Below are 25,784 nucleotides of genomic sequence, written 5' to 3' on the forward strand. Positions count from 1 at the left end.
AAAGCACATAGAGAAGTTCCTGGCATGGATAAGTTTTACTCCTAGGGACAAGAGTTTACCTTCCTTGAGGACCTGCTGTGTGCTGGGCACCCTCCTGGGGGCTTTATAGGTGTTATATATGTTCATATGTTTTATAACAACCCTAGGAGATAGTTACCAGGATAACCTCCTGTTCTAGGAGAGGAAATGGAACATCAGGGTGAATTATTAGTTTGTCTGAAGGCAAACAGGTAGTGCAATGAGGATCAGGGATTTGAACCTAAGTCCTTGGCCCCAGAGCCTTTGCTCTTCCCGCTGTGACTTACTGTTTCCTCAGTGGTCGCTGTCATTCCATATCATCATCATAGGGCCTATGCAGAGCTCCTAATGAGCACTAAATGTTTTTTGAATGAAACATTATTAATACACATGAGTTGGCTGAATGACTTACCTGCTGGTAAATGTGTCCAAATTTCCACTAGGCTTTTAATGGTGAATATGGACATATTTGCCAGGTAGTTTGTTGAAGCGGTATTTAAATAAAGAGCAATTAAATAAAAAGAGTAAAATGTTTGGGGAAAGTTTTGAAAGAAGTTTTGAACTTTAGGAATATCTAACCTAACCTCAACTGTTTACATTTACAAAATGCCAATTTATTTTCAATGAGATATCTAGCCTATCATTCGTTAAGATTTATGCATATTCTGGGGCGCCTGAGTGGTTCAGTCCTTAAGCGTCTGCCTTCTGCTCAGGTCATGATCCCGGGGTCCTGGGATCGAGCCCCACATCGGGCTCCCTGCTCGGCGGAAAGCCTGCTTCTCCCTCTTCTACTCCCCCTGCTTGTGTTCTCTCTCTTGCTGTGTCTCTCTGTCAAATAAATAAAATAAAATCTTAAAAAAAAAAAAAAGATTTATGCATATTCTAAATAATGTTCTTAATGTAATTGTGCTTACCATCATAAAACGTGGAGTTAAAGTAGACCTTTATCAGGTTTTACGGAGATTAGTACTATGAAAGTTAACATAAAATGATTTTAAAATGTGATCAAGATTAAACTTGAGGTTTGAAATTCACAAAATGCAAGGCTTTTTAAGGAGGTTATTAAGATCCAGTGTTCAGTGAATGACTTCTAAATTTCCATTGTGTGACTGTTATTTTACCCTATCTTGGCTGAGAACTTTCAACCTAAAAAGACTCAAATTACCCTAACCTAATATGTGAATTGTAGTTTAGAAAATTATAATTCCATGAGGTTGTTTTAAACTTTTAGCAATGTTTGGTATAATTACAATATTGTACTGTTCTTATTCGAAGAAAGCAGTAGAATTTCTGGCAAGGAATATTAGGAAACTGGTAACTGTTAAAGGAACAGTGGAGCCTTTTGTGGACCTCTTTACATCTTTTGGGGGGCAGAGAAAGAAACATTAATTATTAGTGTTTTCTAAAACCCTCCTCTCTTACCAGATTCAACCATAAAGTTGTTTGGTTTTTTTTTTAAAGATTTTATTTATTTATTTGACAGAGAGAGAGAAATCACAAGTAGGCAGACAGGCAGGCAGAGGGAGAGGGAGCAGCAGACTCCCTGCTGAGCACAGAGCCCGATGTGGGGCTCCAACCCAGGACCCTGGGATCATGACCTGAGCCGAAGGCAGATGCTTAACCATCTGAGCCACCCAGGCGTCCCAACTATAAAGTTGTTTTATCTATTAATACTTTGGGGGGTTTTTGTGGCTTTTTAAAAGATTTTATTTATTTAGGAAGAACGACAGAGCACAAGCAGGGAGAGGGAGAAGCAGGCTCTCTACTGAGGGCTTCCAGAATGATATTGTAGAATTACTGTTGCCAGGACTCCTGTGAAGATGGTGTTTCTTTCCACCCCCACCTCCCTCACATAAGTCATTCCCACTTCCCGAAGGGGAATAGTTGGGGGGGGGGAAGGGCAAGAGTCCTATCCAAGGGTGCTCCCTCCCTAGGAAAGGGCTCTGTCAGCAGGTAAAAATGTGGGTGCTGTAAGACCTGCAAGACTATCTCCATGTATTTCCACAAACACAAGATCACAGAAATACAATGTCCAGTGAAAAAGCAGGTTGTGGGATTGTAAGTACAGTCTAGCATGTTCATAAGATACAAAAATAGCACTGTCTTTTGTTTATGCCTTTGTATGTATGTACAAGTAGGAACGCAAGACCTGGATAAGCACCAAGTTAGTAAGAGTTTCCCTCTGGGGATATGGGGAAGGAGGGAGCTCAACTGGGGGCCCAGGCACAGGAGATGGCAGGGGGACCTCAGCTCTCTCTATGTTGTTTACCTTCTTTGTAAAAGGAAAATAGGCAATTGTGGCAAGATGTTAATGTTTGTTAGTTATGCATTGGGGGAAGGGTGGAGAGGAAATTCAGGTCTGTAATTTAGGACAGAGGCTGAGAGCAGAGCCTCTGATTGGCAGTCCTCATTAGAATGTGGTCAAGTATTTAGCATTTTTGAGCTAAATCTAGAGGTTAATAGTCATGCTTAGAGGGTCAGGGCTTTACATTACTTTCTAGCGGAAGTGATGGATGAATGCCAATAGCTGATGTAGTCAGGCCGGCCCAGCCAGGTGGTGAGGCTTCCTCTACACACTGAACTGGGAGAAACCGAGGCTGTGTGCCCTGCTTTCCAGGGGCATCAAGGATGGCTTATTCGTCCACGAAGTGCTCCTTATTCCACACTGAGATGTTCAGTTATATTCGAATGAATGAGGTTCTTAGAAAATTTTCCATATTTTCGGGGCACTTGGGTGGCTCAGTCGGTTAAGCGTCTACCTTTGGCTCAGGTCAAGATCCTGGGGTCCTGGGGCGCTTGGGTGGCTCAGTCGTTAAACGTCTGCCTTCAGCTCAGGTCAAGATCCTGGGGTCCTGGGATCAAGCCCCGCATTGGGCTCCCTGCTCAGCGGGAAGCCTGCTTCTCCCTCTCCCATTCCCCCTCCTTGTGTTCCCTCTCTCGCTGTCTCTCTATCTCTCTGTCAAAATAAATAAATAAAATCTTAAAAAAAAAAGATCCTGGGATCCTGGGATCAAGCCCGCATCAGGGTCCCTGCTCAGCGGGAGTCTCCTTGCCCCTCTCCCCTTCCCCCTCCCCCCTGCTCATGCTCTCTCTCTCTCAAATGAATAAATAAAATCCTTTAAAAAATGTCCATATTTTCAAGTGTTGAGGCACACGAACATTCTGAATGTCAAACACCAACAATCTGAGTACCTTCTCTTGATTTCCCCCCATCTTGTTTAGTCCTTTTTTGTTTTATAAAATTGCATGAATGCTTTGGTTGAGTATGGATTTTTATTACTTTTTAGGGTTAGGCAATAATTTAATGATGTAACTTCTAAAAATATTCAAAACAACTACAAAAACAGTTTTTTGCCTCCAAAAAGCATTTCTTTGTTTAGTACATAACACACACAAAGGAGATAGCATTGAGAGCAAGAACCGTTCTTGAAGTGAGATGAGCAGGAAACCCTTTGGAGTTCCACACATATAGCCTGTCCTTCTGCATACTGGCATACATACTTGTTCCTGCTTTCCTGCCTGAATTCTGGAGCTTGTGATCAGACCCTCTTCTAACAGTTACTTTGCATCGCATAGCTGTGGGGAATTTATGGGCACATCTCAACTCTAAAATTTCAGCTCTTTCATCAGCAAAACTTTAAACAAATCTCACACATCTTTTCTAAATTAGAAATGTAACCTTGACCGCAGTCCCAGAGTTACTATTGTGCACAGAAAGAAAACACTGCGTAATGTTGAAATAATGTGCAAACTGAAATGATAGAAATGAAAAATGCTTTAATGTTTCTGAATAGGCTTTGTTTTCACAAATGCATCAGTTATATTTAGGTTCACTCACAAATAACAGCAACAGCGAAAGAAAGGGGCCCAAAGCAAATGCAAGTTTATTTCTCTGTCACATAAAAGAAATCCAGTCAACGGGAATGGCAGCTCCTCAATCATCAGGGGCTCTATGCTACCTAGTAGTCCAAGATGGTTACCCAAGCCCCTGCCATCACATCTGTATCCCAGCCAACAGGAAGAAGGAAGAAAGGCACACACCCTTTTTAGGAGCCTTCCTGGAAGTTACACCCTACACGTCTGTTAATTAATCACCTTAGTCACGCTTAACTACAGCTAAGCCATACTTAGCTACAAGAGAAGCTAAGACATTTTCTGATTCTACATGGTCTCCTTCAAATAGAAAGGTGGGTTGATAACCCACGGTCAGCATGACATAGCTCCAGAGGTTTTCCAAACATATATAGTTGAGTTAATGCCACATCACCCATGTCACCATCTCCTTTTTGACAGCACCTGCCAGGTGGCCAGGCTGGGTGGAGGAGAGGCAGACTTTGGGCTTCTCTACATAACCATGCTTAGGATTATTTTTAAGTCAGCCAAACCGACCGGCTCACTTTCATTCTTAAGTACATCACAGATCATTTTTGAAGAAGAGTTTAGAACATGGCCAAAAGTAAGACCGGTTTTATAAATCATGACTCCTTATAATGGAACATTATATAATAAAATATTATCTGGCAGATGTTAATATCTGCCATAATGAAGCCTTGTATAAACGCTTACCTTTGCCAGTATAATAATAATAATATTTCTATACACTTAGCATTTCCCTGTATAATACAAATAATCCTATTTTAATCAGCAGCTTTACCCAAGTCAGACTCACTTGTAGAGGAAAGGCCAAGCTAGGGACATACCAAAGAGAAGTAGAGGAGAAAGAAGTGGCAAATTGAGCGTTCACTCTTCGTTTATACAAAATGAGAAGTAAGGCAAACTGTGGTTTCAGCACCTTTGGGGCTTAGGGATAGGGTAGAGGTCAGGAGGTGGAAACATTAGAATTATTCCTCATTATTTGTTACCTTTTACCTAGAAAATATGCTACCAGACATCTCAAGGGTATCTTTCCTCTGTCAACAGTAGAGTGATAGCCAGGAACATAGATTCTAGTGAAAATAGTTAAAAGTGCCTGATTTGGTTTTTTTCTTCACATCAAATTTTCCAATAATGTATCACTAATAATATATCCATTTTTTTAATTAATTTATTTATTTTTAAAGATTTTATTTATTTGAGAGAGAGAGTGAGAGAGAGAAAGAGCACAAGAGGGGGGAGCGGGAGAGGGAGAAGCAGACTCCCTGCTGAGCAGGGAGCCCGATGCGGGACTCGATCCCAGGATCATGACCTGAGCCGAAGGCAGTCGCTTAACCAACTGAGCCACCCAGGCGCCCAATATATCCATTTTTTAAACAGAAAAAGCCTATACTGAAAATAAGCCAAAGAAAAAATTTGTGCATGCCTCCTTTTCAAGGTTGTTTTCTTAACTTGGAGCTTTTTACAAATGTAAACATGAATTACTGGTCTTTTCAGCGTGTTCTCATTTTATTGTCTTAAAATTGGATCCTTTCAAGGTCCAGTCCTGTTGGACAGGCATGGGGTAGGGGGGGCTAGTCTTACGCTCCTGTCTGTGTCACAACTACCACAGGAAACGTAGAAAGCAGGACCATGCGGACCATTCCTGCCTCCATGCCCAGCAATAGAGCCTCAGGATCAGTGAGAGGAACATTGCACCTGTCACCCTAAATATAAAGATCACTGTTGATAACACTGAGCTTGCAGTCATTGTTCCTTGTGAGCTCCCTGTGCTGACTGCACGAACGCTGAGCAGAATGGAGCCAGGCTTGAATAATCATGACATTGATCTTTCAGGAAACGAGTAGGACTAGACATGAATGTAAAAACAGCAGGTCTAGCCTCCTCCCTTCTTAGATAAGAAACCTGCAAAGTAGAGTCTGGGCCAGTGACCCTTGGATGTTTTGACCAAAATTGAGAGCCTCAAGTACATTTTTTATCACACATGCATGTGCGCACACATGTGTGCATGTACAAAAAAACTGAATCACGCCTTCTGAAACAATACTACTTACTCTTGTGTGATGTATCTTAATAATTCCTATACTGTTTCTTTTTCTCTTTTTAATTCTGGGTGCAACCCCATACGTTGATTTTGTGACCCACTAATGGGTCTCTGCCTTCAGTTTGGATAATCCCAGCTCTGCCTGTTTGTTGAATACATTGTCATCTTCCAGCTTTCAAGTTTAAAATGTTTTCTTCTGTCTGTCTTAGTTTCTTCTATTAGAAGTTGCCCTACTAGGAATGTTGATGTATTTCATTTGTTCTCAAGCTCCATGATCATAGTTTCACTTGCTGGGTTTCTTGTACTTGCAGAAAAAGCTATTACAGGTTTTTTTATGTTTCCCCCCCCACCCCCCCCGGGAAGCTTTCAGATAAAATATATTTCTCTTTTGACCTCTTTACTTTTTTCCTCCTTGTGTTTGTTTTCATAAAATGCTCCATGAAAATTGTCCTATTTCATCTTTTGATTATTGTAGGGTGAGACAGGTTAGAAGCAAATCCTTTCCGAATTGGCCTCTCTTTTGAGTTATTTTCCTTGTGTCCAGTTCTTGGGAGCAGCAAGAGAACAGCTCTGCCCCCATGCAGTCATCCGAAATTCCAGGCCTCTAGCCAGAACTCTGGGACGCCATTGTTTGCTAAAAACAGAAGGGTTAAAACCCTGGTCATGGCGATGACATTGTACAAATGCTCATGATTGCAACAAGAAGATGGGAACTATTTGGATAATGGATTCATGAATTTAATTCAGTTGGATTTTTATAAGGGAGGTAAAAATAACATGTATAATTTAATTTTCATCTTCAACATTTTTTACCAAAATTAAATTTCACTTTGGTCAAAATTATTTTATAAAATAGGATGATTAATGACGGTTTCAAATAATGGGAACCAGCATCTGTAACTAATTAATTCCAGAGGAAGGAAATTCTGGGTCCTGACACCAAAGCGCATCTTAGTGGCATTACTGGTATTTCCAACGTTTTTTTTTTTTTTGTCATTACTGAAAACTTATGGTTCAAGTTGATCTATGTCCTTTTTATACTTTGCTTATCTTTTTCTTTCCTTTCCCCAGATACATCCTCTATAACTTTCTCATGCATTCTATACTACTACCAAAATTCTCTAATATATGTATATAAGCATTGCCATCACCAAAAGGGTAAGTGGAAAGGCTCAGGCTAGTATGAATACTGTTTAATTACTGATTTCTTTATGTGGGTCTCCTAATATGTGCCTGGTTGGTTCTACATATTCTTAGGGAAATTTCACCTTAAGACATTGAATAAAAGCAAAGAAGAACATAGATTAAATAGACAAATCCAAAAGAGCAGAAGGGATTTGATTTTTTATAAAATTTCATAGACTTAAGATGATTTGGATCCTCAAAATTAATATGTGACTTTGAATGGAGTCTTCTCTGAGTTTATCTGCAAACAGCTGCAGCTGGATAGACATGTTTACATAGGGCAGAAAGAGTCGGTTTGAAGAGTCTAGTTTCCACTTGCTTTAGCACTATTCAGGAATTACAGCCCATGATGCTTCAGAAGGAAGTCTAGTCCAGCATATTCCTTGCTTCCTCCTGTACAAAGGTTTTATTTTTATTTCTGATTTGTTGGGAGAAAATAAGTGCTGACTACATGGAGGCTACAGTTTCATTCCTCCCTCTGTTGAGAAGAAATTCTTCCGAGGATCCAGTTAGCAGAGTCGGCCCTGTGCAGACATATTTCTTACCTCAACCCCTTTTGAGCCAAGTGGATTTGCAAGGACTAGTTCTTCCGTGAGCCCTCTCACAGTCCATAAACTCAAGTTCATGTCCAAAAGGAATGGGGTACTCAGTATGTCATCTATTTGATGCCTATGTTTTTGCATGTATCATAAAGAAAAAAAACTATTGCTGTGATAAATTGGCTATGAAATCTGAAAGTTTTGATATTCTGAGGACACATGGAATCAAGGGCTCCTTAGTTACCCAGCAGGTGGAAATTCCACTAGTAATTCTCGGGACAGCATCAGGCATATCAAGTAGCCAGAAACTCAGGGAAAAATGGTCTTGGTGCCTCAGTTTAACTTTGTCTCAGAGCCAAGGAGGGGTTTCCCCAAGGTAAAAACAAACATGAGAATTTAGATCTAAGGCAGTTGTTGCCTTTTCTCCCACTGCGTACGTGGTGATAACGGGAACGTGCAAGAGAATGGGCATTGTTCGTTTCCGCAACCAGTCATGGGAAGGCAGATGCCTGGCTGGAGGAGGCTGGGAAGTCAAGTCTTGGGGGCTGACTCTCCCAGTGGAAGGGGGCCATTGGTTCTCGGGAGGCCAGGTGGCCGAGTGAGTGTTCTCTGCTGTGGCCCACTGCTGCGTTGGGTACCAAGCCCAATGGAACTGGTCTGGGGAGCTTCGTCTCTGGGAGCTCTTTCCTTGTTCTCTCGTAAACTCCCCACTGCTGCCCAGGACTTGGCCCTGTTGGCACACAGACCAAAAAGTAAGAGAGGATTGTGATTCACAATCCCTAGATTATTTGCTCCAAAAGAGAAAACAAATTTATGGATTCCGTTTAAAAAAGAAAAGAAAGGCGTATCATGATGAACAAGACTCCAGGTTACACACTTTCTGTTACCACAGCAGACCCATATTGCAATGAGAAAACAAGTCACCAATCAGAGTTCAGGAAAAGAATTCAGAGCTACGTTTCCTGTACCAAAATATTGAAGTACATGGTGTCAAGATTTTCGCTGGAAGCACCACCTACCAAGCAGTTCAGCTGGAGAAATGTGGTGTGATTAGTTGGCTCGTGGACAGGACGGCAGGGCCCGGACACTGGCATAGACCGCAGTCAGATGGGCCTTGGTTTCAGCCTGAGCTCCATCCGTCAGGGCAGTGTGAGCTTGGGAAGAATGGTTTATCCTTAGCCTTACAAGCCGTACGTGACAGGTCAAGGTCCCTCGCAGGTACTGAAGGGTGAAAGAAGACGGACGCTGTCTAGTATGTTGCCTGACACACAGGCAGTGCTTAGTGAATGTTAGTCTCTGTGCTCTCCCTGTGCCCAGTCTCTAATTAGAGTAGCTTTCCCCATCTTGTATGTTTCTTCTTGGCGGAAGACCGACCACTGCTCCCACCTGTGTTGTTCCATATTGATTTTGTTCTGTCCGTCCTTCCTTTCTTTCTCGGTGAGGGGAGAGCAGCATCCCCCAGTGAGGCGCTCGCTACTTTTCATCTCCAGGAACTGCCGTGGTGTAGTGAGCGTGCAGAGATTATACTGTCATTATCCTATTTCAGGAACTTCTGGTATATACGGGTATCGTTGGCATAACAATTTTATATAATTTTTTTTATTCTGGCGTCCAATGGATTTGTAACATTCTCGGGAAGAGTATCTAGAAAGTATAAGACTCCTTCGTCATGCTTGAACCACAGCAATAACAACCTCTGTTGTTATTTTGGTAGATAATTCTAGTTTGGGGGTTTTTTAGAAGGGGGTTGGTGAGAATGCTGGGCATTGTAGGATACCTGGCGGCATCCCTGCCCTCTACTTCCTAGATGCCAATTACGACAACCAGAAATGACTGCAGACATTACCAAATGTCTCGGGGAGGGGGAGGGGGAGGGGGTGTGCAGAATCAGCCCCGTTAGAGAACTGCTGATCTATCCTTAAGGTTTATGATTCCGTAGTAATGGGTTCAGTAAATGTACCAAAGCATGAACCATTCAGAAGTCAGTGTGCTACCCCTGAAGCTAATAATGCAGTGTGTGTTCACTAAATTGAGTTTAAGTTTTAAAATTTTTTTTTAAAAAGAAGTAAATGTGAAACAGACTTGAATTCAAATTTGCTATGTAGTGGCAAATAAATAAAAATTTTGAAATACCAGAGGGAATTCAAGCAAGAAAAAGTACAATGGGGAAAAGTCAGAAAGATGTTCCTTTTTAATGAGGTGATTCGTATTTCTGATCTTGGTCATGTTAAAAATGTACTCTGTTTCCTCCCTAAATGAAGACATGAGTACATACATGAGTGCTTAAGGGCCAGGCAATATAATAGAGGTTCAGTAATTGTTAGATGAGAAAAAATGGAGGTTTTTCCTTAATGCTGAGATGCATGTGTTTAATTAAAAATGCGGAAAGCGTGTAGTGCAGAAGAGAGCTCTGAGCTGAGCATCCGAGGGACTCGGGACACCATCTCAGGAAGGTAACTGGCCAGGCACTTGGGAGCCCCGAGGAAGTTCGTTCCTCAGAACTCTAGAATTTTGTGAACCCCTAATTTTTAGGTCCCCCCTATGAGGTAGTGATGTAAATTTTTTTTTTTTTTTTTGTAAGTTAGCTGATTGGTACTTGCTTATCTGAGTCCTCATTGTGATGAAAATCTTCAATGCATTGTGTACTGCACATTGGACACGTGATAGGATAATTTGACATAGAAAAATCATCCCTCTGCCTCATCGAAGAATTTCATAGACACGGTATGTGCCTGCCAGTCGTGTTTTATTGCCGTTTCTGTTCAGTTTGTCCGGTGTGACTTAGGGCGCCCTCGCAGAGCCGCACAGAAAGCAGGAGCCTGGTTGTGCAGGATCGGTTGTCACTTTCCACCTGAACCTTGAGCTCTGTTTCCTGCGAAAGTGCTAACAGTCTTTGTCCAAACAGCTAGTCCCTTCCCAGCGCAGACCCACCGACTCTTCCTTTCTGAACAGGTTATGGGTTATAAAGTTTGAGTCAAGCCTTGCTACCAAATCATGACCTAACAGCTTCTGTGCTTACACAGAAGAGTATCAGTCAGTTTCCTGTTTTCCGTCATGTTGTAAGGTGAATAGCTGTGACCTCCGCACCCCCCCAAAAGAGATTGCCAAGACAAATAATTGTTGTGGCACACGCAAACATTTCCCTGCGAGCCTTTTTAAATATGCAGCTTTCAGAAAAGCATATTACATGCTTTTCAAGAATGCAAAGTCATAGTAAGTATCCCTGCTTCATGACTCAAGAACAGCTGTCTATTAAAGTCAACATTAAGTAACTCTTTAGCATGTACGTCTTTTAAACTTTATCAATAGCAGCAAATAGGGTAAGTGACTAAATTGCTTATTTCAGATCACTAGGAAAACTTAACTTACAGGTTGCTCTGTTGACCATTCTCAGGAAGCGTCTGGGAACTGGAACCTGCCGGTGGGAGTAGCTTGTCCCCTGCTCACGTCAATACACAGATACACAGCAGTGCGCGCTGTCCATTTCCAAGCTGATACGTGTGGATGTCGCCTTAGGAAGTGGTGCTTCCTTGTGTGATTAGCGACTGTGCTCCAGCACACCTTTTCCACACTGTTTTCCTTAGCAGCCAGATATTCAAAAACAAGTAACCTAGAAAATGATTCCATGCCATATTTCAGAGCAGTCTGCAAAGTGTGAGAATCTGGCACTTTCTTCTGTTTTCTACACATTATTTGCCTCCATATTTCCTTTGCATTGGGAAGCCACAGCCCCTGGACCTTTATTGCTGTATCCTGTTTCCTTCCCCAACTGCAGTTCTCTTTGTTGCTGCTTTTTTTTTTTTTTTTTTTTCAGTTTGTCTCTTAAAATATGAAATTAAGCTTAGCTGGCCCACGTAGACATCTGCATGGTCATACCTTTATCAGATATGACATTTACACCTTTTATTAAGCCTATTTTACTCCTGTAAGGGTAAAAGGAAGCATGATAGGGAGATATAAGAACATTGTTAATTATTTAATTTTATTTTTTGTATCTTCCTGTCTCCACTGAACGATGGCCCTGACTCGATCACCACTGGCTCTGAATCCCACCCTGCTAGTTTCTTCACATCTCTGATAATTCGTTCATTTGTGTGCACCAGGTACTGTGACAGGTAGCAGACATACAGAGATGAGGAGGACATGGTCCCTGTCCTCTGAGTGGGAGATGCCACCTAAGTCTAATTGGGATGCCGCATACAGAGATAGGTATGGGCCCGGTGAAGGAGCAAACCAGAGGGCCGGGAGGGGCAGGAGGGCTGACCATCTCCCCTGAGAGGATTGGGGCAAACTTCTGGAGCATCTGGGCCGAGGCTTGGACAATGAGTTAAAGAAGAGAGGTGGGAGAGAGGAACATTCCAGTTGTTCCCATCTGGAGGAGGGTCAGAGGTGACAAACATAGTATGTGTGGGCTCTGCAGGAAGCTTGATATTAGTAAAGCACAAGATTTCAGGCAGAGTGAACATGGACATAGGCACGTGCTTGAGGTTACATCGGGGTGGCCTTAGTTTTTATGATAAGGAACTTGAATGTTTTCCTTGAGGCAGTAGTGAGCAGATGAAGGTAGGAGAGCATGGCGACTACATGGCGAAGTTGAAGGAAGAGAAGAGATGGTTTTTGAAGTGAACTTGAGCTTGCAGCTTTTCAGGGGAATGAAAGGATTATAAATGAACTGTGCTATTAATACATTTGTGACCAAGTGTTAGAAAACTTTGCTATTCTCCTGCTCCCTTTTTGTTTGTTTTAGAGATATACACATTCATCCAGTGCCCACTGTATGCCTTGCAGTGTCAGCCTCTCAAACAGACATGACCCCTTTCCTCTTGGAGCTTAGTCTAATAGGGGAGCTTCAAGTGGAAAAGGCATCCAACTGGAAAGACCTTGGCCAAATGCTGCACACATTCGTCTACTTCCAACTACAGGGCAACACAGAGCAGTTTTTCCAATATAACAACATTGAAAAAAAAACACACACGCCACTCTGTTACTTGTATCCCTACTCCTCAGAACTGATCAGACCAGAGAACAGGTCATGTTGGCTGAAGTAACGGACTTCTCCGGTCATCATGGATCATTTCTCTTCATCTTCCCAAGCTGATTTCTGCTCTTGCTCTCTCCTTTACCTGTGAATCCCTTCACTCCTCCCTAACCTCCCTCCACCCCCAACTCCTTACTTCTCTGCCTGGAGAAATCCTATTGTCCCCCAGACTCCATCATACCCATTCTCCAACCCTACCCTGCAACATCCCCATGCACCACGTCCCCCTTCTCTGCAGTCCAATAGCAGACAGTCTCTCCCCCTCACCTCCCTGAAATGCTTGATGTTAGGGACCCTAATCCTGGGCCATTACCCTGAGCAAAATGCCTGGACGTAGCAGGAATTCAACAAATGCTTAAGAATTGAGTATGATTTCTAGCAAGTGGGAGAATTGTTCTCTTGGTAATAATGATGCAGACCATTTCTGTAAGCTCCCACTGTGCACCATAAAGCAGTAACAGAGTACTTGACATGTGCTATCTCGCTCAATTCCCCCAACAAGTCAAATGAGGACATTGAGATTCTAATAGGTTAAGTAACTCACCAGCATTCGCTTGTTGGTTGTCACTGTTCAGTTGACAGCTCATATGCACAGCTGTCCGGACTGGACACGGTCTGTCTGATACTCACCAAGAGGATGGTCACCTTTCCCCTACTGGGAGCCCACTCTGTAAGGACCACTGACAAAACCAACTGAACATTCTTCTTCTGGGGGCCACTATACCACTACCATATGCTAAAATCACGACTGCTTTTCCCAGGGGGTACCACTGAGATAGGGATTGTTACTGTCCATGATCTCTCGTTTTGACCACCACTAATCAAATCACTAGAGTTGTCCCAAATAGTGGTAAAAAGGAATGTCTTTTGCTTCTTTAGCTCATTCTGCTATATTACTTATTCAAAGAAAATAAAATAAAGGACAAAGTGACTTTATAGCTAAATTCATTCCAAATTGAATATTTTTAAAGAAATACTTTTCAATTTGTCAAAAGCATATCAACAGTCATAAAAATTTTTTACATCCTCTGGCACCATGCTCTCACCCTTGGGAATTTATTCCAAGAATATAATTTGAAAGAGGTTAAATCTCATATGCACAGATATTTTGCAGCATTATTTATATTGGAAACAACCCAAATGTCTAATAACAGGGGGAACAATTTTGTAAATCTTGATACATCAACCTAACAGAATTATAAGCTGCCACTTAAGATCATAAATTTTGAAAGTTTATAGTACAGGGAGAAAACTCTGAAAATTTTAAAGTAAAGGAGCAAACTACAAAATTCTACCTATTCTGTAAAAATTATACAGGCATATGAAGTACTTAAAGGAAACCATAAAGAATTAGAATGACAGGTTGATGTATTTAGAATTTGAAATTATATGTGACACTTCATGATTTTATTTTCTGAATTCTTGTTAAAATGTGTGCATTCAGTGACTGCTCAAAACAAATACCTTCGTTCATTCACATTTTCAATGTTTTTATTTTATCTTAGCAATTTTTTTACTGCCAATTCCTGTCTCTTCCATAAATTATGGCCTTGGTTAGACAGTCAATATATAGTGCATATTTCATAAATGTTTACTTCCTATTGCATTTAGATTATTCTTTTCCTAGAGTGTGCGTCTCAAATTTTAGTGGGCATTCATCTCACCTGGGGATCTCATTAAAATGTTTTTTCTGATTCGCTGGGTCTGGGGTACCTAAAATCTGTGTTTCTCATAAGCCCCCTGGTGGTGCTGGTGCTGCCCATCCCAGAGCTCTCCTCTGTGTGTGGAAATGATGCTGCTGACCACATGCCAGTCAACAGTCATATCTTGGAGGGCAATGTTAGGTATTCTCTCAGCTACCTCCACAGTAACATTTCTAGCAATTTGGAGGCAGAGGAGGGGATGGCTAAAGATGAATGTCGTCTGTGCTTACGGAAGAAGGATGCTATCTTATCAAGCCTGATGATTAATCTTCTTAAGCCACTCAACTAACTTGAATTTTGTCAATTGACAGAAATGACCAGGTGGCATTAAATAAATGATTCTATGCATGCTGTAAAAAAGTAAGAAGGGTCTTCTATGGTAATCATGCTAGCAATGTCCTTTGATGCAGTCTGGAACCCAATTAAAAAGTTGACGCCATCTGTGGTAAGAAATGCTTTGCTTTGGGTGTCCATACTGGAAGAAGAATCTTGGCCTTCGCAATGAATCCTTAAGGCATGGTGGTCTAAAGCAGAGTGGAGAGCCATCTTTTTAGAGAACAGAGGGAAGAGGAACATTTTCTATGACTGTGGGAAAATCCGTGTCCCGTTGCATAGGAATGCATAGGAATGCATAGGAACAAGGTGATGGGGAATTTCAGCTGTCCTTTGAACCCGAGTCATACCGACGATGGCCAAAACTTACTCTTGTTTTGAGAAGATGATAGCAAGTTTCCACCTTGATTCTCCACAGTAACTGAAGCTGGCTTTGGTGCTGATATTGGAATGGAGAAATTTTTCAACATCAAGTGCCGAGCATCTGGCTTGGTGCCCAACGCAGTCGTGCTGGTGGCTACGGTGCGCGCTCTGAAGATGCACGGAGGCGGGCCAAGCGTAAGTCTCCTACTTCCTTCCCAGCAAAACACGTTTTATGTATTTATTTTTTTTAAGATTTTATTTATTCATTTGATAGAGAGATAGAGAGCGCAAGTAGGCAGAGTGGCAGGCAGAGGCAGAGGGAGAAGCAGGCTGTCCACTGAGCGGGGAGCCGGACGCGGGGCTCGATCCCAGGACCCCAGGATCATGACCTGAGCCAAAGGCAGCTGCTTAACCGACTGAGCCACCCAGGCGCCCTGCAAAACACGTTTTAAAATTAAGAGGAAGCAGAATTTCACATCTGAAACCTTCAGACCCGCTCCATAGCTGCGGTATTTTTATTTTTATTTTTTTATTTTTTTTTAAGATTTTATTTATTTATTTGAGAGAGAGAATGAGAGAGAGAGAGCATGAGAGGGGGGAGGGTCAGAGGGAGAAGCAGACTCCCTGCCGAGCAGGGAGCCCGATGTGGGACTCGATCCAGGGACTCCAGGATCATGACCTGAGCCGAAGGCAGTCACTTAACCAACTGAGCCACCCAGGCGCCCAGCTGCGGTATTTTTATACGTCTCCTTTTTTACATGTCACCATTTTGAGGCACTTACCATTTGGTAAATTCCAGTAAATGGTGACACTCACAAAGTCATTTCTAAGCAGTATTTTGGGAAGGAGCATAATGTGAGCACTTTTGAGTCCCAAGATTTATACCTGAACCTCAGGTCAACATTTTATAACCCTATGGTGATGGGAGGATGGAAGCTCTTGTTCCTGAGCAGAGAACATAAGGATTAGAGTGAGTGCTTTTGTGGGTGAGGTTTTTAGTGTTTGTACAGATAGTTTCTTGGTTCACTGATGCAGTGTCTCATCAGATTTCATCTAGAACTATTTTCCTTCTGTTTCTGCTTATTCTGATTTCACTTTATAGCTCTGTTATAGCACTGAATTATTTCTAAAAGAGCTTTGCTTGGAAAAGATGCCCTATTTTAACATTTTTTACAGACTTTTGGTATTAACCTGTCATATATGTAATTCACATACATCTGAAAGAAAATTTTTTCTTTTTTCATTTTGAGGTTTCTTTCAAAGGGAGAATAAGAAATGTTATACTGAGTAACATACTTCATCTTTGAAATAAAATTAAGTTGGAGTGTCATTATCATTTATAATATTGTTATATTAGACAAACTACCAAATCTGATTGCTTAATTGGTAATACTGTGTATACAGAAGTCACATAATCAATGATTATTACATAGCAAATAACATTTTTGCCATCATGAAATACATCTCTGATGGGCATTGTATAATCATGTTAGCAATTCTTTGTCCTAGGAGAGGCTGACATTATTTTATCCCATTTTACAGAGAAGGGATTTGAGGTTCACACCAGTTTGGGGAATGTGAGCAGTGTGACCTGGCCTGCTGAGAGCCAGATCTGAAGTCTGAGGTTTAGATCCAAATTCCTTTCTCTGTCCACCAGGCAGAGCTGAGCATTAATGAAGGTTAAACATTTTCTGAATCCCAAGTCCACTAGTAAAACCAAACACTTCAGTAGTTCATTGTAGCCGAAAGCTTCATCATTAATTCAGGTATAAGACTGACACATGTATTATTAAGCAGTAGATCCTAAAGAATTCTGATTTTGTTCAAAACACCATTTGTTGCTACAATGACTCCTTAACTTTAGATTTTGAATCTGTATACCAATTTCCATTTCTCCCTCACTGTTTTGCACCCTGAACGTTATAAAATCAAAAGACTTTGATACTGGAAAGGGCTTAGAGATTGTCTGAGTCTGGCTCAGTCCTTGTAAAGATGAAATGACTAAGCTAACAGAAGGATTCAGTGATTTGCTTCCTATCATCCATCTTCTTAAGGGACTAACCAGACTCTTGAGTTCTAGTCGAGTGTTTTTCCATAGTCTCCTTTCTGTCCCATAAAAATTCTCTATGTGATTTATAATCCTATTTTAGTTCCTCTTAATGTATGTGCTTGTTTTACAGTGGTTGCTTTTCCCTCTGACCTTACTCTTGTACGTCTTCCACTTCACATCATGGTTCCAGCCCCAGTGGGCTCACGATTGGTAGGCACAGATCTGGGTGGAGAATGATAGAAGGAAAGGATCGGGAATCCTGGGAAAGCTTAGTATCCCTCTCCTGAGCTCCAGAAGAGCCTTCCACATCACATTGGTTTATGACTGTCTCTGTGTGTCTCCCTTCTCTACTCTGAATTCCTTGAGATCAGGGACTATGTCTTATTAATGTGCGTATCCCTAATAGAGCTATAAAGTCTGTATCCAGGAAGTGTTTTCAACAACTAAATGATAAATGAACTTTCATCTTCTTAATCCTATACTCTGTATTATCCATCTCAGTGTCTTTCCTTCTTACTTGAAACAACTCTGTGGTAATGTTTTTGATCCATTATAATTTCTACTTCCTTTGGGTATCATTACACAAATAACCATGGCGGCCTCTTATGTTTATTCAGCTTGTTTTTTTTCCATAATCTGTGCAGTGGAAAATCCTGTCACCCTTGAACTTGCCCATTTTAGCCCCAGTAATTCTAAATTCATATCCTGTCTTCCAAAGTGCTGACCATTCATGCTGCAATGGAAGAACTAACATTGTTATACTTATGGATCTTGACATCCTTTACCATTAATTCTTTAAAATACATTGTATTAAGAACCAATATGCTGTGTATTTATGCAAAAAGAGATGTATTATAAGGAATTGGCTCACACATCTCTGGAGGCTAACAAGTCCAAAATCTACAGAGTCGGTCAGCAGGCTGGAGATTTAGGAGGGCTCATGTTCCAGTTCCAGTCCCACTGTGAAGGCAGTCCGCTGGAGAATTTTTCTTGCACAGAATCTTTTTGTTCTACTAGGGCCTTCAACTGATTGGATACAGACCACCCACATGGTGTGCGTGGAGTAGGAGGCAGGGCACGGATCTGTTTTACTCAGAGTCCACGAGTTTAAATGTTATTCTCACCCCAAAGAGACCCCACAGAAACACTCAGAATAATGTTTGACCAACTATCTGCTACCCTGTGGCACAAACTGATACCTAAAATTAACCATCACACCCATTGCTACTGATTTTCTTGCATGGTGCAATCACCAGATCTTCTTTTCTTTCTTTTTTTTTTTTTTTTATATTAATAACCAATTGGTCTAGTACTATTTATTTAAATAGTCCCTCCTTCTGTCTTATCTTTAGGCCTACTTTGTGATACATGTGTAGGTCTTTTTCTGGAATCTCTCTTCGGTTCTGCTGGTCTATTTACATATAATTGTGTCTGTGCTGCCCTGATACCTTTATGGCAAACTCCACACCAGGGTGTTCTGTTTCTTCATGCGTGCCCGGCCTGGTATTGGTCCTTTTGACTTCCATATGTATTTTAGAATTAGCTCATAAAGTTCCATAAAGAATCTTTTCAGGATTTTTATTGGAAGGGCATCGTATCAATAGATCAATTTAGGGAAATTTGACAGGTTGCCGTCTAAGATGATGGGAATGCCTCTTCACTGATTTGGGTCTTTTTAAGTGTATTTTAATAACGATATTTACAGTTTATTCCACAAACGGCTTCTTCATCTTTTTATGGATTTGCTACTGTGTACTTTACATTCTTGTATAGTTTAACAGGTTACTTCTGGATTCTTATATGTTACTTTTATGTCCACTGACTTTTTAAAGTATAAGGTGTAATGGACACAAAACTTTATATTAGTTTGAAGTGTGAAATAGAATGATTGGACATTTGTATACATTACAAAAGGATCACAAATCTAGTTAGCATCTGTCGCCATGCATAGTTAAAAATTTTTCTTGCAGTGAGGGCTTTTAAGATCTAATCTCGGGGGCGCCTGGGTGGCTCAGTTGGTTAGGCGACTGCCTTCAGCTCAGGTCATGATCCTGGAGTCCTGGGATCGAGTCCCGCATCGGGCTCCCTGCTCGGCGGGGGGTCTGCTTCTCCCTCTGACTCTCCCCCTCTCATGCTCTCTCTCTCTCAAATAAATAAATAAATCTTTAAAAAAAAAAAAGATCTAATCTCGGGGTGCCTGAGTGGCTCATTGGTTAAGCATCTGCCTTCAGCTCAGGTCGTATCTCGGAGTCCTGGGATCAAGCCCCGCATCATCAGGTTCCCTGCTCAGCAGGGAGTCTGCTTCTCCCTCCTTCTGCCCCTCTCCCTGCTTGTGCACATGCGCGCGCGCGCTCTCTCTCTCTCTCTCTATCTCAAATAAATAAATAAAATCTTAAAAAAAATCTACTCTCAGCAACTTTCAAGTATGCAATACAGTATTATTAACTACAGTCACAGGCTATACATTACATCCCTGTGACTTTAGAATTGTCTTAGTAAATGTACTGATTTATCTGTAGACATTTGAGAGTTCCATGTGGGCAGTCATGTCTGAAAATAATGACAGTTCTGTTTCTTCCTTTCTAATCTTTATACTTTTTTCTTGTCGCTAACTAGGTCTTTCTAGTTGGCAGTGCAGTTATTAGATAGGGGTGGTAATAGTAAGCCTCCTTTTATTATCCTGATCTGGAAGAGAATATGTTTAATACTTCTTCACTACATATGATTTTTCTGTAGGTTTGTAGTATATATTTTTTATCAAATTAAGGAAACTGGCTTCTATTCTTATTTTGCCAAGATTTTATTCTAAATAAATGTTGAATAACTTTGTCTATTGAGATACGTTTTTTCTCTTTAATCTATTAATATTACAAATTATATTACTTACTCAACTTTAATACTTCATCTTTAAACTGCCCTTGCCACCCCCTACATTGTTGTGAGAAATAGGCCCCAAAACGGGGAAAGTAATGGCAATTACTTTAACATTATTTAGAATTACTTTAACATTGTTTAGAATTACTTTAACATTATTTAGAATTTATTGAGAATGATGGGGTACACCTTACATAAGTCAGGTTTCACTCAAATTATAAGTTCCATTTTATGCTAGGATAATGGGCACCAGTAAGAAAGTTCTCAATGTTGGCTCAAGTTAGAATCACCTATACTGATCCTGGGTCTCACTCCCAGAAATCCTGGTTAAATTGGTCTGGACATCAATGGTTTTTTTTTTAAAGATTTTATTTATTTATTTGATAGAAAGATAGCAAGAACAGGAACACAAGCAGGGGGAGCGGGAGAGGGAGAAGCAGGCTTCCTGCCGAGCAGGGAGCCCGATGCGGGACTCAATCCCAGGACCCTGGGATCATGACCTGAGCCGAAGGCAGACACTTAACGACTGAGCCACCCAGGCACCCACATCAGTGTTTTTTAAAAGCTTCCAATAAGACTTATGTTCAGCTAGGGCTGCCAGTTGTTGGTTTAAAAGTACATTTTGTGCTTTTAAATGCACCTTTTCAAAAAGTGACCATGATTTGTTTTTCCTTTAGATCTTTATCAGAGTAAGCTTTTTTTTTTTTTTTAACAACAACAACAACAAAAAAGGACAGGATAAAGTGGTCAAGATTCCCAGTAACAATAAATAAATCTTCCTCCCTTCAGTGTTTAGTACGATGCCAATTAACCACCATTTATTTTTTTAAAGAGAAGAAAACCAAGCCCCCAGATTGGCAAACACATTGGCAAGTTGCTGATTTCCAAGCGAGTTACCCTTGTCAAATCCACTCAAATCTTTTCAATAGATTTGGGCTTTTCAACACACCCAGCCTGCTGGGTACAGTTAAGTAAAAGGCATTTGCTCTGAGAGTCCCCTGCTACCGTTCTGTACCCTTGTGGATGTATTTGGCTTCCATGGAAGTGGGTACAGGAGATGAAGTGGGGGTTGTGCATCTGCTGGGTGGTGGCGTGCACAGGATTGGAGGTGGGTGCAGATGTGCAGGCAAGAGGTAGGGTGGGAGAAAGGAAGTCCTTCAGCCCCTACAGAAACAAACACTGCAGTCCAGTAGGGCTCATTCGGATGCATTTTCCATGAAGCTGCTAGAAATTCAACCTACCTGGCTACTCTTAAATGCAACAAGTATCAGAATAAGCATTCTAATGGGTTTTTTCTTCATTTCTGCCTTTTCTTGTCTCAGGTAACTGCTGGTGTCCCGCTAAAGAAAGAATATACAGAGGAGGTAAGAGCAGGTGTCTTGAAGGCTTATGTGCAGAACCATTTAAATCCAGTTAACCATTGTCTAGCAACTGAATCTCAATCAGTCAATGAGTCCTCCACCAGTGGCCTCTTGGGAAACTGCTTTTCTCATGATCCCGGAGGAAATGGGTGGGGGCGAGGGATAAAGTCCATTCATTTAACTCTTCATTCTTAAGAAATGATGGATGTAGGAGTCACATATGTACTGTTTCCTACCCTCTGAGCAGCCATCAGACAGGAGCCCAGTCTCTAGCACAGAAACAAATAGGAAGCTTACACCCGTGTATTCTTCTGCTAAGGAAAAAACTGACTTTTGGAGCATATACATTTGGCTTTAATCACTCACTTGAGCTGCTTGACTCTTGGGTAAATAGACTTTGATTTACTGGCAACAGAACTTCTTAGCTCCTACAGGTGGCACCCGGGGTTTGAGCTGGGAATGGCCGGGCCACGCTCCCCACCCTCCCCGGGGCTTTGTACCAACCTACAAGAGAACGAGCACATTGCTTGTGCCTTGGCCACCAGTCAGCAGCAGAAATAGCCGCCTGGCTCAAGACCTTGATACACCATTGGACCCAGACTGATTTCAGAAATTATTTTGAAAATGAGCCTCCTCCTTCTGTAAGCCACCTTTTCTTGGAGGAAAAAGTGTTTTATGGGCTTGTTTAATAGCTTCTAGGACAGTAAAGGGAGCAAGATGGAAGCAAAACCCGCCAGAGTGGACTGGCCAGTTAAGTTTGGCAGCATTGGTAGGAGGTGTACATGGGGGTCTGGTTTTCTTCCAGAACATCCAGCTGGTGGCAGACGGCTGCTGTAACCTTCAGAAGCAGATTCAGATTGCTCAGCTCTTTGGGGTTCCCGTTATTGTGGCTCTGAATGTCTTCAAGTAAGTGAAGCCCCCCCACTTAAAATATGTTCCTCTTGCTGGGCCACCGTGTGAACTCTGTTTGTGTCTCGAGGGTGTTTGGTCTTTCTCAGCTTCATCTAAAACTATATAGAAATATTCTGCTCCTTCTGTTTGTTTGTTTGGGTTGGGTTGGGTTGGTTTCATTTTAACAGAAGTTTCCCAAATGTTTATGGGAAATGAAATCTATATAGTGAGTTAACATTTCCTTGGCTTTTATTTTATTTTTTTTTTAAATTCCACCCGGCATTTCTGTCTGAAAGACTGTGGATGATCAAAGGGTTATGTTATGGGATTTTCTCAATAAAACCCTTAACAACTTGAAATATTTGAGTCCTGTTGGAGAGGTTTTTTTTTTCCCGCCAATGCTTTTCTTTAAGTCTGATTTATCTAAACACAACGTAACCACTTCTGATGTTGAGAATATATTCAGTGTTAGGGAGCAAAGTTCTGTATGAACGGTTAGTCTTTCTTTAAAAACATCACTAAATGAATACAGATGCAAAACCACAAATGTTTTCATCACTAGGACTGACACCCGTGCTGAGATTGACTTAGTTTGTGAGCTCGCGAAGCGGGCTGGCGCCTTTGATGCGGTCCCCTGCTATCACTGGTCCGTCGGTGGGAAAGGGACGGTGCAGCTGGCTCGGGCTGTGAGAGATGCTGCCAATAAGGGAAGCCGTTTCCGGTTCCTGTATGATGTTCAGGTAAGCTCCACCTCCCCTGTGCATCGGGCCAGTGGCGGGGCGGCGGTGGGGGAGGGGGGTGAGGCGCACAGCTTGTCCCGTCCAGATATGGAAAGTGCAGGGGAAAGAGGTTGAACCACCTGACCAAGGCCCATGGCCACGGGCAGAAGCTATCCTTGCCCCAGGGCCTGTGCTCCCAAAGCTACCCTCTACTTCCCAGGAGCAGGCCTGAGCGAGGAGGGGCTTTGGGGAACAGGATTCGACAGCTGACACATTCAGGGCTTGCTCTTTTGAGCAACTTATGTTTTTTTCCTTTTAAGATTTTTATTTATTTGACAGAGAGACACACAGCAAGAGAGGGAACATAAGCAGGGGGAGTGGGAGAGGGAGAAGCAGGCTTCCCGCCAAGCAGGGAGCCCGATGTGGGGCTCGATCCCAGGACCCTGGGACCATGACCTGAGCCGAAGGCAGACGCTTAACGACTGAGCCACCCAGGCGCCCCATCTTTTGAGCAACTTCTTAAGGCTTGTGAAATCATGAGCAGTATCTTCCTCGTCTGTTTCTGCCATAGTTCTCATCCTTCATTGTGGTTTTCTGGAGCTATATGTATGATATTTGTGAAATATGTTTAATTGTATAATCCACATAACCTGACACTTACCATCTCTACCATGTTGGGGTGTACAGTTCAAAAGTGTTAAGGACATTCACATTGTGGTGCAACCATCACCCATCTCCAGAGTTCTTTTTGTCTTCCAAAACCTAAACTCTGCACCCATTAAACCCCAGCTCCCCATTCCCACCCCCACCCTTGGTAGCCACCCTTCCCCTTTCTGTCTCTACGAATCTGATTGGTCTGTATATCTCATATAAGTGAAACCATCCAGTTCTGGTCTCTTTCATGATGGGCTTATTCTCCATCTCAGTCCTTTCCGGCTGCTGGAAGGAATAGCACAGACTGGGTCGCTAATGAACAACAAAAGTTCAGTTTTGGAGGCTGGGGCATCCAAGATCAGGGCTCGGGCAGGCGTCTGGTGGGGCCGGCTTCCTCTGTCATGCACGGCTGTGTTCTCATTGTATCCTCAGGTGGAAGAGAACTGGGGTCTCACTAGGGTCTGTTTTAGGAGGGCACTGATCCCATTCCTGAGGCTTCCCGTCTCCTGACCTATCACCCTGAAAGCCCCGCCTCCTCCTAATTCCATCAACCTAGTTGCCCCCAAAGTCCCCATGTCCCCTAACACTGATCACATTGACGATTAGTCTTTAACATATGAATGGCAAGGAGAGGGTACAAACACTCGGTCTGTATCATTTACTTAGAGTAATGTCAGGGTTCATCCATGTTCTTGCATATGTCAGAATTTTCTTCCTTCCATTGTATGTATATGTCACATTTTGTTGATTCATTCATCTGTCAGTGACCATTTTGGCTAATTACACTTCCTGATTCATAAACAATGCTGCTATGAACATGTGTATAAAAATATCTCTTTAAGACTCTGCTTTCAATTCTTTGGGGTATACACCCAGAAGTAGAGTTGCTGGGTTGTCTAATGCATTTCTAAACAGCTGGATAATGAGCCTTCAGAAAATCTGAACTTCCCAGGACCTCACTCCGTTCATCTTGACACCCAGCTGCACATCTCTATTTTGAATTCTGCGGCTTCAGCCCTGGCTACTGGATTTGTCCCCATCGATAGCCCATGATTGTCAGGGTGCTCAGCCTTTAAGCTGGTTGCTGCTTCTCCCATTCCTTCATCCCTCGCACATGCTGTGGGTCTCTCAAATGTCACAGACAGTAACATCGCTCCTCCTTCCAGATCAGATGCATAAACCAACAGTATATGTGGAGAGAGGACATAGCAGAGTCACAGCATCCAAGAGCTTGACGTTAATCTTACTGCTAAGCCTCATGCTTACCGAGGGCTTTCTGTGTGTCAGGCATGCAGTCACCTCGTGCCTGTTAACTGCTTTAGTCTCGGCATCCCTGTTAGGTAGGAACTGATGGTATTCGCCCCATTTTACACACATGGAAACTAAAGTACGAGGACATTACATAGCTTCCCAGTGTCCCATATCCTGGAAGAAGCAGAGCTGGGAGAGTATCTGGAATGATGGAGGTGATCTTCCTGCTCTGTTCTTCAGAATTCAGTACAGTGTTCGAAAGTGGGGATGAGGGTGGGGAATTACTCCTTAAAGGGGGGACCCACCTGCAGAGGAAGGACGGCGGTGACAGGCACAGGACGGACATTGTGGGCCCTCCGTAAATGTGTGTGAACGGATGAATTTCAGGACCGAATTGGGATAGTTAGGCCACAAAAGGTTTGTCATGTTGAAAGGCCATGTCATGAACAAGAGACGAGCATGTTCTGGGATACAGAGGGGGTGGAGATCAGTAAAGGGAGGAGACCCAGGTTCGACATAAAGAAAAATGGTCTAATTAGAAGAGGTGAGTTCTCTGACCCTGGAGATCTGAAACAGAAGGTAGATGCGGCCCTGTGTTCCTTGCCATACCTTCCTGCCCGGGCGAGCCTGCCCGGCTGTCTGCAGCGCCTGTCCCCGCCCTGGGCCCTCTCACACAGACCACTGTCAGGGGCCTCACTCTCCCTGGCCTGCTCCAGGAGCCTCAGACCACTGCCGTCTGATCTGGAACCACCCCACTCTGAGTGGCAAAGGCAGGTTCTGAATGACTGATTTCACAAAGTAGGGCTGTTTTCAAGGAAACCTTCCCAAGTGAAAAGAAGGTGGGTAAAAGAGAAGAAATGTTCCTGAGTTAACGCTGTCTCACACATG

General features: G+C 42.4%; 2 protein-coding genes across 3 annotated transcripts in view; both read left to right on the forward strand.

The window, feature by feature from the left end:
- Window positions 1-25,784, forward strand: part of LOC102735769 (monofunctional C1-tetrahydrofolate synthase, mitochondrial) — a 560,423-nt gene that overhangs the window by 91,944 nt on the left and 442,695 nt on the right. The window lies entirely within an intron of this gene.
- LOC145723141 (monofunctional C1-tetrahydrofolate synthase, mitochondrial) overlaps window positions 1-25,784 on the forward strand; it is a 120,132-nt gene that overhangs the window by 28,431 nt on the left and 65,917 nt on the right. Inside the window, exons 5-8 of the mRNA XM_081829160.1 lie at window positions 15,152-15,291; window positions 21,343-21,384; window positions 22,187-22,287; window positions 22,835-23,012. Coding sequence (XP_081685286.1) covers window positions 15,152-15,291; window positions 21,343-21,384; window positions 22,187-22,287; window positions 22,835-23,012 — 461 coding nt within the window. The remainder of the gene's footprint in view (window positions 1-15,151; window positions 15,292-21,342; window positions 21,385-22,186; window positions 22,288-22,834; window positions 23,013-25,784) is intronic.

The sequence above is a fragment of the Leptonychotes weddellii genome, chromosome 8 (genome assembly GCF_054177405.1).
Source record: "Leptonychotes weddellii isolate Sample4059 chromosome 8, ASM5417740v2, whole genome shotgun sequence".
Classification (NCBI taxonomy): domain Eukaryota; kingdom Metazoa; phylum Chordata; class Mammalia; order Carnivora; family Phocidae; genus Leptonychotes; species Leptonychotes weddellii.